The sequence below is a fragment of the Watersipora subatra genome, chromosome 10, assembly GCF_963576615.1.
Source record: "Watersipora subatra chromosome 10, tzWatSuba1.1, whole genome shotgun sequence".
Taxonomy (NCBI): Eukaryota; Metazoa; Bryozoa; class Gymnolaemata; order Cheilostomatida; family Watersiporidae; genus Watersipora; species Watersipora subatra.
In genome coordinates this window covers 43,052,849-43,068,560 of record NC_088717.1, presented here as the reverse complement: position 1 = coordinate 43,068,560, position 15,712 = coordinate 43,052,849, and the positions used below count along the sequence as shown (strand labels likewise).

The window sequence follows — 15,712 nt, the reverse complement described above, 5'->3', positions numbered from 1 at the left end:
TCATAGAAACATAGTTCTTAATCAGACCAGATATAAAGTTGTAAGTCTGATACCTGCAAGTAATTCTTCAGTATCTTCATCATTTCATCCATTGTTCTTTTAACTTGGTAGCTGGTGCCTTGTACCGTCCTTTTTTGTAACTCTGGCAGCTTTGTAAGCTGATACTCTAACCATTCATTGCTCTCCTGCACCTCGTGCCAGAACTATGGATCAGAGAAAACAAACAAGGTGACAGCTCAACCCTATTTTCTACTCAAAATAAACCTGTGCTTACACAATCAAGATATTTGTAGATATTAGATAGAGCTGCTACAATGACCTTTGCACCTGTTTACCTGCCTAGTTTTTATGTTGTTAAATATCGAGTTTTGTGGGAGGATACAGGCTACAGTTGTTTTTTAAACACTCTTGGCATGTGACCACTGACAGCGCATTAGTTACCATATGCAAACTATAAGCTACCTAAGAATGCACTTTATATATAACAACCTTCGAGAGCTTTCTAAATATACATGTTCCAATAACAGTTTCAAGTTGCTTTGGTTAAAAAGCCTCGTTAGACTTTTGCACCAGATTTTTCTTAAGAAATTTTTTAAAACCCTTCATCTATATCTTTAAATATTCTTTTCTGTCAAAAATGCTACAAAAGCCGTTGTAGTCAAATATGTATCAAGAGAGTTACCTAACATCTTTAAAAGTAATCCATACTTGAGAAATTTTCTTGGTATGTTTAAATCTTTGCGCATGCTACTAGTTGAGACAGCAATGAGAGCTTGAAAAAACAGATTCTTTCACAGATTGTCTCCGAGCAACGACCCATCCTACCTGGTGGTAATGAGCAGAATTCTGTAGATGAATCTGGTTGCAGTAGGCAAGTGATTGCAGGTAACTCCAGCTCTGCTGCAAACTCTTCACGCAGTTCTAGAGAGTTGAAACAAAGAAAAATTGTTTCAAAGGAAAAGTATGATTGGCTAACAATAAATATAGCATTTAACCACTAGTTACCAGCTGCTAGCGCGCTGTTATAGGGTTGCTTTGTCTCTAGTTTTAAAACAGTTTTTAAAATGTTTTCTGTGTGATAGCTTCTTTGCTAACATAATGTTTGTTTTCATATTTTGATGTATTATCTCATTGTAAAACAATGAATGCGCACGTACGTACAGTACACACACGTACACGCACGTACACGCACGTACACGCACATACACGCACGTACATGCACGTACACACACGTATAAACATTTACACACATACACTTGGGTACACACGGGTACACACGGGTACACACGGGTACACACAGGTACACACGGGTACACACGGGTGCTCACGGGTGCACACGGGTACACACGAGTACACACAAGTACACCTGTACAGACGCACACACACTTAATATATGTTATTAATATATAATTACCAATAATAACTATTTATCAGAATTAATTTTAATATTATTCTTATAAAATGCAAGAAATATTACGCTGAGTGTAAGTGGTACGTACCTCTGCTAGAACACTTGAGCTGTAGAGGTTGAGTTTAGGCTTTGTAGATTGTAGAGAGTCCTTCGCTTTCTCAGCCAAGCCCAGAGCAGTCGAGTCAATGTCCAGCGCAAGTGTCTACAAAAAGCAAGTTCTTACAGCACCACACCTACATGTACGTAACACTCTCAAATTAACTTGTAAACATTTTACTTGAGGTTACCCTCTAGTTTCTTCTACTAGTGTTTAACATTGTCTGGTTATTTACGTCAAATTTTTAAAAGTTTTTTGAATATTTAAATATTTTTCTTTCATTTCAGATTTTGTTTTTTTTATTGGAGATGATTTGACTGCCATAATGTTTTAAGATTAGAATCAACAAAACTTGATCACGTTTAAAATACTCGGAAGAAAAATATGTGTTCAAAAATGACGTCACTAGTCATGCTTTCTGTTTGTTCCTTCCATTCAAGTTGCAGATTTACGTCTCTGCTGACATGTGTTTAACTTAGAATTTATTTCCGATTGTTAGAATGAAAATTCAAATGTGGCATCAAATACATTTCTGTAGATTTCTTAAATAATTTAAAGATAAGTTGGGTAAAAATTGTTCCATTTCTTCCCAAAAATGCTGTGTAAACACCCGATGATACTGTATATTTGTTATTTACAGACAATATGAACAGCTACTGATGCCCTTTTGAAGAAGTCTGGCTACATATTTTTTTTCACAGCGTTTTAACCGGGATCCAGTTTAGTCGATTTTAATGTTAATACATTCTGGCAGTCAAATCACCGGAACCAGCTAAAGAATTTTTGAAAAAATAAAACAATATCTATAAATCTCTTAATAAAAAATCTTGAAATTCGGCTTGAGTCAACCTTTAATAATATTTTTTTAACGGCTACTTGTGGGTTATCTGATAGATGGTTTGTTAATCCCGTTAAACATATGTCCAAAACACACTTATTAGGACAACTACTTATGGTATGCTAAGTTGTTCCAATGCCAGACTTGCTATAACATAATTTCACTAACTTCATGTAGTAAAGAAACAGTATTGAAGGAGTGCAGCCGTTGACCTGTTGATAAAGTGGGTGTGATTATTCATCTGCTATTGAAAGCTGCACTAAGTGGTCTCGAGTGAATGCTTGATTGAATTGACAAAAGCTGAACTTATCTTTCCCTGCTCAATTTAGCGTTGAATGATAAAACTTTCTTCTATTCTGATGTTAGTTAATCCCCAAATAGAGTTAAACAATGAACTTATACAAGTTTTTTGTAGATTTCATCAGAAAGTATCGGCATTTTTCAATCTCTTAAAATTTTTTTAGGTGAGATGATTTGATTACCAGAATGTTTCTAGATTAAAATTAATAAAACTTGATCACGACTAAAACACTCAGAAGGAAATGACTTTACCAGTTGATATCATAGCAATAGTTGATATCGGCTGTTGCATTCAAGTTGAAGCAATTCATGTTTCTATTCTTGTCAGTTTCTTTGCAACTATAGTTATCATAATTGCACGTTCACTTGATCTGAGCTTTTTAACTGGGACCAAGTTTTTTTGATCTTGAAACATCTTGACCTTCAGAACAGCCCAAACATCAAAAAGACTGCTAATGATAGAAAAATACTGCTACTTTCTGATAAAATCCATTAAAACTTTGTGTAAGTTCGTTTTAATGGGCTCATAATTTCTTTAAAAAGTGTCAAGCTGAACTCATTTATTTTTTCAAAAAAGCAGTGAACAATCGCTGCTTACACTGATAAGCTATATGCCATATAAGTAAGTCGCGAAACTTGTTATTTGAACTAATCACAGTTAAGCTATACTCAGTAAATAAGCTAGGTCATAAAAAGTTTGTAAAAACAGCAGCTCCAACTTTCAAACAATTTAATCATATACTGACAAACAAGCTAATCACTCTCTAAAGTAAACTAAGGATATCTAAAAGTATTGTTACTCTTACTAAATATCATTACAACTTGTTTGCCATATACATTAGCCACAGTCTATAGCCCATAGGTATCTTGTTTATGTTGTGGCAGGTCATTTAGTCAATTGAGGTAAGACTAAACCCTGCTTCTTCAGAATCCAGTGAAGCAAACCGGAAACTACCTTGACCTAAATCTTCAAAAATAGATAATTTTTATGCACTTAGTGTAATTGGAGTTAAAGTTGTAAGTGGATGTCAGCAGCTTTAAAACCTGGTGTTGATGTTGTAACTTATAATCTGGACTTGATAATTATCTGAAAGCTGACACCGTCAGAAGAGTTGTGCTACCATGTAAAAGATGACACCATCAAATATGTTTAATTGTCATGTAAAAAAACTTACACAAAATTTTACCAGGTTTTATCTGAAAGAATCGGTATTTTTTACCATTTGTGATTGTTTTTTATGTTTGAGGAGTTCTGACTGCAAGGATGTTTAAACATCAAACTCGACAAAACCTAATCGTGGTTAAAGCCCTAGGCTTCAGGCGTAAGAGCGATTGTTATGTCTAATAATAGTTGCACTTCAGCAAAGAGAACTACAGAACAGTTGCTAGTAATGCTGCGACTTGAATGCAATAGCCGATGTCAATAACCAGCAAGAGATGCAGCTGCGCAACTAGTGATGTCATGTCAGCATGCGTTTTCTTTTGAGCGTTTTAACTGCAATTAAGTTTTGTCGATTTTAATCTTGATCATCCTGGAAGTCAGATCATCTTAAACATCACAAGCAATCACAAATATTAGAGAAATATTGATACTTTCTGATAGAATTCATTAAAATTTGGGGTAAGTTCATCTTTAAAGGGTGACATCAGTGCTACACGTTGAATCACTATTTAAACAAAGATTCAAACAATTTACACGAGAGCTCATTGTTTGTATTATGATCACTTTAAACTGAGTCACCGGTGAGAGATACTTAAATCAGGTATGTATTTACAATCTAAATGAAATCACAGACACTTATTATTTAGCCACTACCTGAATAAGGACACCAACACTAGGTAGTTACTCATGTTCAACAAAACTCTTATGCTACTCGTTATTCTTCTTATGCCTTACCTTACCCTATGGTCACATCTACAGCTGGACATCGACAGGTAAACTTACCAGTTGTTCAGTATTTGGAATGACTTACCAATATCGATCAGGTACATTGAAAATTCAAATTGTTTTAGGATTGCTTTAAAGATGCATCTGCTTGACTCATTGGGATGGCTTCAGGTCTTAATATGTGAACACTTTACATTAAGAAAATTGTCAACTCGGACCCTGTCTCTAGATTAGCCTCGCTACTGTGCATATGGGCCTTCATCACTCCCTATTGTATTATGATTGCTTATTCCTATATGTATATTTATTTAGTTTATGTCTCTGTGTGCATCAGTTTTTATGATGAAACTAAACAAACACAACACCACACTTCTAGGATGTAGAAGAGCACAGCCCAGAACAGAGCAATTATCCACCATATGAACAACCCCACTATTACCAGGTATTAAAACTTCTCACAGCTGTTTGTAAACTAAGCTAAAATTTGTCTACAAAGCTAGCACACCTTCTCCTTTAAATATATCAAATATTTGGATTACTTAAGATAAAACAGTTTTTCAATGAATGTGAGGAAAACATCCTCCCTCCGGTACTCCAACAGATACTTGAAGCTACTTCAACCATACAACTACTGATAGGGTAGCTAGTGAGAAGATACATGTTCATGCTATGCAGTGACTGGCTTTATTATATATTGAGATCTCATCCTAAACTTTGTGCCAAGATTCTTTCAACTAAAATTAATGGTACAACTTTGAATTGATTTAGTTAACCTATACGCAAAAGTCGCGTCAATTTCAAATACCAGAACCTCCACCTTTTTAGTTTAAGTTAATAGGAGGGCCGTGTAGGCCTCCCAGCTGGAATCCACAGATTACCTACTTCTTCCTGTATTGTTTATTGCTAAACCTCAAACCACTCTTACTGCTACAAACAAACCTTTTAACTAGCACATCGTGGTGTCTCACTCCTCTCATCTTCTTGCCCATTTGCATTTAGTGACTCAAAGTTTTTTTGTAAGTTGTGCGAGGAATACAAATGACATGCTTTTAATGTATAACGTGAGCTCTACTACCACCCTTACCTGCTTTATCTTCTAAGGTTCTCTATTATTTAGATAGAGTTATCAGAATATGCCATGACTTCCATTTGTTGACATTGTCATACACATTAACGAAAAGTGTATTTGGATAATACAAATGTATTATCCAAATACACTTTTCGTTTCAATTACATGCTCGTCTAGATAACTAATTTTATAGGTAATTTTTACCAAACAAGAGATACAAGATATAACTAAGATATGTTAGTAAAAATACTACCTCTAGCAAAATTCAAACTCACAGATTTGAGTTTAGAAGACCACCATTTTACCACTTACACCAATAGAGCACCTTAGTGTTATCAGAATAATTGCGCAGTTATGTAATTATTACGCTTGATGAGATTTACACATTTCTCACTAACGGCACACCCGACAGCCAGGATACTAGTTAATCATGGTTTATACAAACTCAATATTGATATAGACAACATGAAACGCATGAAATAAATATCTTCTTACCGAAAAGAGATCCTCCATCTTGCTGACTTGACCTATAATCTCCAAACACTCGCTCCTCTTTGCTAAGATATCCTAAAGTTATGGAAATAAGCCAAAGTGAAGTGAAGTGAAAAGATGAAGCAATGTCGGATGACAGATTTTTGTCAAAACTAACTCAACTCGCAGGCAATATGATTGATTGACTCAGAGAGAAGTGTGAAGACCAGTTAGCCAATTAGATATGTCATACATAGTATTGAATTTCCTATCAGCTCCGTGACTGACATTCCTCTGATAAGGAGTATGATTTTGTACCTCTAATAATCCATCCAATTACATTATATTAGCTGTTTTGTTGCTTGTTACTAGGTTACGGGATGACCTTTACCTCTACACTATTTTGTACGCTGTCAACTTATTGCTACGAGGCATTTAGCTTGTCAGCGAAACATATCAAAACTGCATGATATGGTTAAGAAAATGTGGTGATTGCTTTAAAAATGGAAGTTGACTAGCAGTAGAAGAGGCAAGGAAAGATATCAAGCATTCCTTCTACACCCAATTATACTCAAGTTCACTGATGACGTCAGTCGCAACGTCAGCGCCCTCAAATTCACCCACAAATTTGCCCTGTTACATGAATCAGCTTCTTTGTCATGCGCTGCAAGCAGCTGTACTATTGCATGTTATTTCATTACAGGTTAGGTCATGGCAGGGAAGTTTATATGCCCTCATTGTATAAGCATTGAGCTCACTGTCTCACCCATGCATGCATTATGTTACATTATTTGGTGTCATTTTGCCTCATTCCATCTAGTCTGAAAAGTTGAAAGAAAATGTTTCATTTTGGACTCTTTTTTGAAAATGACATTTTTGATCTACCAGGTGTTCTACTTGCAAACGCGTAGAAGATTGCTAGAAAAGTGTGCTGCCTTTTTAATATGGCTTTAAATAAATTAATGTACATGCCCTTAAAACTAAACATTCACAGAGTTATCCGAGATTTTGTAGTTTAAAAGCCAAAGTTTGTAGTAACTTATTAATAACATCTCTAGAAAAAACAAACATAGGTCACAAGTTTGCTATAGTTGCAAATACTTCTATGATATTGTTTTCATGTTTTGAAGTGATACTAGTAAATGCAGATTAGGTTTTTCAGCGTACTGTTGAAGTATGCTATTGTCTCGAATGACTTGTGAAAGTTATAAGATAGTTTATTCTAGGCTAATGTAACACAGCCAAATAGACGACATTCCCAGACAAGTCCCTCGCAAGGGGCTACATAACAACTATTAGACTCACGCATAACAAGCCTTCCAACTTACCCTAGCTCTACTAATTCAACTCAGCCATACAATCCAGCGACAGCAGCTGTGATACTGCAGCGTAATGAGACAGCTGATAATGAGGCCTGTTTTGCATAACAGCTCAATACAACTGATTAGTAACTATTCAGCAAGCACAAATGCTCTAGTTCACTGGCAGCATCAACTATCATGTGAATTCCATTATGGGTGGGAACTTTATTACCCTTTGCTGTTGACAAATTGGGGAGGACAATTCCTACTAGGACAATAGAATAACATGCAAAGATTCAAGGGCAACAGGCTCTGCAGATCACTTGTGTGACTGATACGCAGCAAGCCAAGATGTTCACAGGCGATAGTGGTATCACGAGATTTTATGAATGATTTATCTCAGAGAAAATGTATCCTGTCCTGAGTTCAAGAGATTCATTACACAATAATCAGCCATTTGAGTTATTTTAGTGAGTAGGATGATAAGTAGATATCCGTGGCTCTATTGTGTTTGGGCAACTCTAGTCTGAGCATGTCACTATTATAAATACAAGAATTATCTACCTACGAGAGGTGTGATCTGTTTTTGTGTTTATAGTTGAGCTCACCAATCAAATAGCTTCATTCAACATCGGTGTAATGGTTGCGCATCTCATAAAACAGGTTTGATGTTATGAAAGAGCTCCGCTAGACATTGCATATTGGTCACACAAAGTTTTAGTAGATTTTATCAGAAAGTATCGGTATTTTGTTATCATTTGCGCTGGTTTTTCATGTTTGAGATGGTCTGACTGCCAAGATGTTTTAAGATTAAAATTGACAAAATATGATCACGGTTAAACGCTTAGAAGAAAAATATTTGTAGAAATGACATCACTAGTTGGCCACTAGTTATGGCTGTTGGTCTTTCTCGTTATTGATATCAGTTATTGCAATCATGTTGCAGCATTACGTGTTTATGTTCTGTTGGCTTTTTGAAAAAGAGCGCCTATAGATGCCATAATCACATTTTCGTGTAAATCTGAGCATTTTAAACGTCATCCAAATTTGTTTATTTTAATCTTGCAACATCTTGGTAGTCCGATTACTTCAAGTATCAGAAGCAATCGCAGATGATAGAAAAATACCGATAAAAATGCCGTTTCTGATAAAATCTATTAACGTTTTGTGTAGACCTAAGTTCATCTTTAAACCATGATGAAACTTTAAATATTTATCTAAAACTTTAGTTGCTATTATGTATTTAAATAGCATTAAGATATGAATGAAAAACGCAATTGAAATGCTAAATAATAATAGCATCTTCTGTCAGCAACTTTGTAACAGTTTATAGACCAACTATGACAGAGTGGGGTAACTCCAGACTGAAGTGAATGACATCAGCGATAGGAAATTTAAATGAGATGGTTTTTGTTGGCAGTGAGATCACACCCTTGACACTGCAGCTCATGTTTGTGTTATGATCACTTTAAACAGAGTAACCAGTGCGAGATTAAACAAGCAGTCTTTTATTCTCGCATCTAGTAGAGGTGACAAGCTGAAACTTGTTTACAATAGCGATACTACTTGTTGCCCTGCCCCTGATTCTGACGTACTTAAACAGCATGTTGTAAAGTTTGTGTTGTGGAGTTGTTCGCTTTTTGCATCTAGCATTCTGCTTTAAATTTCTTTATTTTTCTCACACGCAAATTAAATGTAAGAAAATTGGATGATTTAAATTTTTCGCTGTTGTTTCAGCAAAAAATAAATAAACCATCTATTTGTATGTTTACATTAAATAAACACAAATACAGTGTATTTATTATTATTTAAGCTGCATGCCGATTAGTTGTTTCAACAACTTTGTTACTAGCTCATTGGTTGTGAGTCCTGGCTAATTTATATTGATGTCAGTAGCTTAATTTGCACTAAACAATCATTCTATAGTTTTGCAAAGTTGGCTTTTGGCTAGACAATTGCCAAAAACCATTTTAAAAACTAGCGATGACATTTTGGTCACACATTCTCACATACAACATGCTTGATGGAGCTTTAAATATAAATCTTCGATATTAGATGGTTGAGGAAATAATTTCTGCTAATCGTTTCACACTAAGATTCGATACATTCCTTGATTTGCTATCAGCAAAATAAAAATAGAAAAGTTTGAAACACGCTGAAGACGAAATGAGAGACATTGGGCGCTAGCTTCACTTCTACAGCAAACTCTCCGCAAAGCCCACCGGAGACATCAGACTCGAACAAAATCATTTACCCTTGAAGTTTATAAAAACCAAGTTTATTATAATAGTTGTAATATAAATTGTACTGTGTTTAATATTGGCTTTTAATAACTTTATTCATAAAACTGTTGTTCAGAATGACATAATATTATAATATTATTAGTTATAGTTTTTAGAGATTAGTTTTTATTATAAGTTGAGTCACCTCTTTTTGGGTGATTTTCGTAGTTTTGAAACTTACTTTTTAGCAATCAGCTAGCCAATCGCAATGAAGTAGTAAGGAAAAATTTCAAAGACTCTTTGTTGGCACAATCATGCTAGCATACGCTGATCATGTCACTCGCAGTGCCCACGAATCTACCCACAAGTTCACCACGAATTCACCCACAAACTCAACTACAATTTTGCTCAATATCTCTCCAGTGTGCTGCAGCCTTAAGGCACTATTGCATGATTCAGCTTCTGTGTCATGGCTGCCAGCAGCGTACTATTACATATTATTCTATTATAGGTTAGGTCATGTCAGGGAAGTTTATATGCCCTCATTGTGTAAGCATTGAGCTCACAGTCCCACCCATGCATTCATTATGTCATATCCTTTGGTGTCATTTTGCCTCATTTCACATCGTCTGAAAAGTTGAAAGGAAATGCTTCATATCCTCCCACACACCCACGCATATTCCAATTATAAAGGTATTTTGTCAGCCAGTGTTGGATCTTCAAGGTCAAGAACAATTAAGAGTTGATTACAAGTTAAATATCTTTTCTCACGCTTCTAAACATTCTCAAACAGCTGTGATTGGATTGCATAAATTTTGCGTGAAGTATTTTGTGCCTGAAAATGTGGTTTGTTGCTATCGTTTTTCAGTAGAAATAGAACTTTATGGTCTTATTTACGAGTAAAACTAGACAGTTTTCAGCCTACACTAAGATCATAAAACCAAAAAAGATTTCTTTTGAGTAGGCGGCACATCGATTCTAGGGTTGCCTTAGTGAAAGTCGATAACCGCACCTTTCCCTCATGATCCTCTTTAGACGACCCGCATAAACATATTATAAATGTGAGATAGCCAGAGTTCTTTACAACTATAAAAGTATTCATACTTATTTATTATCACTTACGTAATGTGATATACCAACATATCTATTTTCTCACTGTTTCGCAGAGCCAACTTGCTGGGCTGGCTTGTTAGCATAGTATTGTTCATCATGCATGCATAATAAGTCATACTGACATCATATTTGTTAATAGCACACTAGAGCTGCAGTAGTAGTTTGAACATAACTTTCATCAAGTAGTAGGAAGAGAGTTACGGTTACCTTCAGCTCGTCATGATCTTCATTCATACGCATCTTTTCTTCTCTACTCATCTCCTGCAGAAGACAATGTTGGGTCACACAAACTCCGTGTTAGCAATTTATACGTATTATTTCTATACTCCAATAAGTAGAAATTGTGAGTTGGTATACATCTTGCTATTGTTTCCTATTATAATGATACAGTATCCTCATTTTACTTTATATTTTTTTACTAAAAATATCGTTATTTGATTGTAACTAGTGTATGAACAAAGACTGATATGCATGCTCAAAAATTGCTTTATACGTTTTGCATGAAGGGATTTACTTATAGAGCTTGCACTCAACCCATGCCAGATGGCTCGCTCCATATATGTTCAAAAACCTTTTTTCATAATGGCATTCAGCAGTACACGCAACAATGACAGCAGTCGAGATGTAGCTGTATGCAATCTACTGGAAAGTGCAAAAGAGATGCGTTTACTGTTTCTATAGAAAGTGAATAATATCACACCCAGTTTTATGGCAATAGGATCCGTGGCATTTCTGCTTCATTTGGCTTTATGCACCCCTTTCACTATAATGAGAGGTGATTTAGTACAGAAATCTAAACATATTGTAAAGATTTTCAGCAGAAAATTGACCTGTAGTAAGTGAAAGGCAGTGTCAAGGAAATAGAAATTTGTTTTATTTAAAGTTTACTGACTCTATGAGTAACTAAATGTTACTGTTTTGCATTGATGTTTGGGCTTGATAGGAGGTTTTTTTTAACTAAAAAGATACATACAAACTTTATTATCACCAGTCAATGCCGTTTGAATCAAATTAGACCATGAGACAAAAAATAAGGAACACGCGTTATGACTTATGAGTATTGTAAAAGAAGCTCTTTATGCACAATGCTGGTCTATAATGCAGATTGGCAAAGTGTTAGTGTCTAGTATGAGGTGTAATGGTTTTTGGGAAATTAAGAATGTAAGTGATGGCCAGAAAGATTGGAGATGCGATCTGAGTATTTTTATTTTGGTCAACAAATATCTGAAAACAGAGTTATTTCAGTTAGCTAATTCATTAGTTCTCAAGTGGGTTCACAACTCTTAAAATAAAGCTATGCAGAGTAGCGATCTTTACTCAATGTGGGCTATTCTTAGAAAGATCTAGCTAAGCTAGACTTATAGGCCAAATTTTACACTGGCAATATATATTCAAAGTTGGCATTTAGTAAGTTGTAACACACATTTGCTCAACATAGTTGTCTATGTCGTTCGCAAATTCAATTTGACTCGTTTTTAAAGTGGGAAAAACAAACTTTTTAAAGTCTTATAAGATGCAATGACTTGTCAGAAATGTGCACAGCTTGGCGTATCAATGGTGTTAAGATCTCAAAGATATTTCTGACGTTTTCATTAAACCCTAACCTCTACCTAATGGCTGTAGCCAAGCGCTCCTAAACCTCTATGTTTTCATTGTGTAGATTTGGAGTTGTGCACACGTGGAGTTACTTTGCGATAAGTGTTTCAATGTATATTCACACGTTGTGGATTAACACGGGCACTTTGTTGAAAACATAAGGAATTTTATGTGACAGGTCATAGTGGCGCACTCCTGTCTCGTAAAATAAAAAAGAAACAACTGGAGAGAGACATTTATATAATTCAATAGCTGGTCCAATATTTTTTGCACATATTATTATTCGCAATTATTATTCATTTCCATCTTTCATACACATGAAGCATTTGATAAAAATTTGCGAGGAACAAAAATCGCTTGAGTTTTTGGGGTTTCATCTTGTGGATGACACCAACTATTGGCTTAACCGCATCGTGGAAACATAGTGTATGTCTTGACTGTTAAAAAAGAAATGAATGTGCAAGCTAAAAAGGCTTGTCATGAGAAAAGAAGTGCTGCCCATCTTGGAATCACAATATTGTTCAGCAATTATCCGGCTGCGGGCAGCAATGCACTGATGGCAAAATAAACATTCAGCTGTTTTGGTTTGTGCTAATTGCGCTACTGCTACCTCTCAATAGACCAGGTAGACTGAGTCACCTCCTGACGTTTTAGGAGTGAACGTGCATAGAAAGAAATGATGTAGATGTAAGATATGATGGGCTAGTTATTGATCTACCCAGGTAACTGCTGCTCCTCATTCTTTCCAGTGCTGCCCGCAACTGATCAGATAGCACATTCCTTCCAATGCTGCTAGCAGCTGAACAGGTGGCACAGCTAACAGTGATTAGCCATTGCTCTTACCAGTTTTTCCTTCAGAACAACTTAGCTAGTATCTAACTTATTTATGAGTGTTCGCTGGATGAACTTTTAGAGTTGCACTGTGGCTGTATGTAAGCAGCTGTTTGTGTTTAAATTTGAAGAACAGTTCATGGATTTAGCTGTGATGGTTTGATCGCCCTGCAAGCACCTATTAGATAGTCTACTGCAGAAAAGAAACCAGCCCAATTGAAACCAAGATTCAAAAACAGCAGAATATTTAAGAACATGGTAGTCATGCCACAAACATGGTTGCACTCTGTAATATTGGATAGTTATTTATAGACTTGATAAAGCACAAAGACGAAAATGAAATGATTAATGTGATTAAATGCGGGTTCAAATCCCATACCGTGCAATCATTTTTCCTTAGCTCTGTCATCTCTTTGGACAAGCAGACAAGAACAGCTCCTATTATTGTCAAGAGTTGCTTAAAATTTGACATATATGTTTTGTAGCCTTATGGACTAAATCTGATATACCAAATTCTAGAACATTTTCAAATATTGATGCATTATCAGACTTAGTCAAAACAGGCATACATATGTAAAACTTCATAACTCTATGGATTATCAAAAGACCAAAAATCAAAGACCAGTATGACATCTGTTTACAGGTGATGTTTTTGTGTGCATAATTTATAGGTGATTGCTATTGTTAGCCTACATTCTAGTGATGCATGGAGTTACAGCTGCACTTTCAGTAGTACTAGCAGGCTATTTGGACTCGACATGACACTCTATGCAAATAAATGCTACAATCGAAATATTCAAGTTGTTTATATTAAACCACGTGGGAGTCCTAATGAATAGTAATATTACACTTCCTATGCAGTTACGCGCTGGTTTAGAAAGTTGATATTTCGGTCAAAGCACAGCGGCGATGAAAACGACGAGCACAAGGCGGCGCCTGGTGGGAAGAAAGATCTTCATCTACTCACAGGTGCATGACAAATACTAATGAATGGGTCATTGCCTTGAAATTAGTTATTTGCTGTGAAGTTGAACCTACTTATGGCTTGATTTCCTACTAATGATACAGTATCAAAGGCTGCTGCGAGAATCTCTTGTCACTAACTGGCAGCAAAATGATGGATATGAAGAAGTTATAACAAAAAGAGGATAGAAAAGACATTCAAACTATGAGTTTTTGTAAAATAAATTACTTTTCAGCGTAACTTCTTCTTTTGAGTTGTGAGGTTTTATTAATTTGGCTAGTACTTTTTACCAGTTAAAAAGCTCTCTAGAAAATTTGCAACTCAGTAAGACAATCAACAAATCAATAAATCTGCCTTCATGTTTTTTGTTTAAAGATTTGGATACCAACTGTCAGTAAGTCCGACAACGCCAGGGACTTGTTTTATTTTAATCCGATGTCCCTCAGGTGAGTGCTCGCAAGGCGGGTTCTCAGAAACCAAAAAGAGTTTTGAAATCAAATATATTTAGCAACCTCAGCATACGCATGCAAAGTTTGTACGGAATCAGCCAAAATGTGAAAAACGCACAGCAGACTAACAGACAGACACAATGGCAAACTGTGATTCATTCATGTCGATTTTTTAATTTGTTTAATTGAAATCAAAAAGTTTGATAACTGTCATCATAATTTTTATCTATTTATGGGAGTAATTAGAATTACCTTCCGTTAAAGTATCTCTGAATGTAATAAATACATTTATAAGTTAAAATTAACAAAGATTTTAATTAAATTTTTATTAATTAACAAAAATTATTACATCAATACATTTATACAGTTCAAGTAAAGTTCAGAAATGAAAATGAAAACATGTAACTGTCTTGTTTTTGTTTTGCATATCATCTCATATGTTAGGCTCAAACACACTAGGTGATATGTAACACAATATCTTGGTACGTGGCACCAATCCGAGCTGGAACTCACTCAGAAAGTTGATGATGAGCGATAACAATACACTGTCTCTATCAGAAATTTATCGCGCGCAAGATACATTTTGATTGGTTGTGTTTCCCAGAATACAATGCTTTGGCAGCTAGATTTTTGTGTCCATGTTTACCAATGTACAGCAACAAAATTTTGCTATTCTGCTATGATTGAAACATTACTAAAATGAACACTGAATTGTAGGCCCTACATGTCCTTAATAAAAGTACACCCAGTGTTGTACGACACAACACACAAAAATTACAAAAAAAACCCAGTTGAAAACCAACATTTGGGAGTCAATTGTTGCGCAGGTTGACCATCTTGAGAATAGTAAATATTCATTATATTAAAAGTTAAAAACTACTATGAAGTAAATTATATATAACAATCATAAAATATTATCGTTAAAATTTAAGAATCATTGTTTTCATGTCTCTTTGTAGTGTGAGATTAGTGAAAGTGAGATAGGCCTGATAACAAAATCAGAATCTGATTTACATCATTGTCTAGAAGGCGCCATATTTACTTAAATTTATTACAAACTCCAAAGAAGTTAGAGATACAAAAGTTTATTGACTGTCTGTGAGCATGCATTATCACTCGCCAGTGAATACCCAAGCGCGTTTAGGCACACGCCAGCGGTATT

General features: G+C 35.3%; 1 protein-coding gene across 4 annotated transcripts in view; it reads right to left on the bottom strand.

Annotated features, from left to right (window-relative positions):
* LOC137405757 (dystonin-like) overlaps positions 1 to 15,712 on the bottom strand; it is a 35,045-nt gene that overhangs the window by 15,734 nt on the left and 3,599 nt on the right. For all 4 annotated transcript variants that reach the window (XM_068092143.1, XM_068092141.1, XM_068092142.1 and 1 more), the window contains exons 3-7: positions 10,918 to 10,971; positions 6,099 to 6,170; positions 1,500 to 1,613; positions 826 to 921; positions 54 to 203 (exon numbers count right to left, since the gene is read on the bottom strand). In XM_068092143.1, the coding sequence (XP_067948244.1) occupies positions 54 to 203; positions 826 to 921; positions 1,500 to 1,613; positions 6,099 to 6,170; positions 10,918 to 10,971 (486 nt within the window). The remainder of the gene's footprint in view (positions 1 to 53; positions 204 to 825; positions 922 to 1,499; positions 1,614 to 6,098; positions 6,171 to 10,917; positions 10,972 to 15,712) is intronic.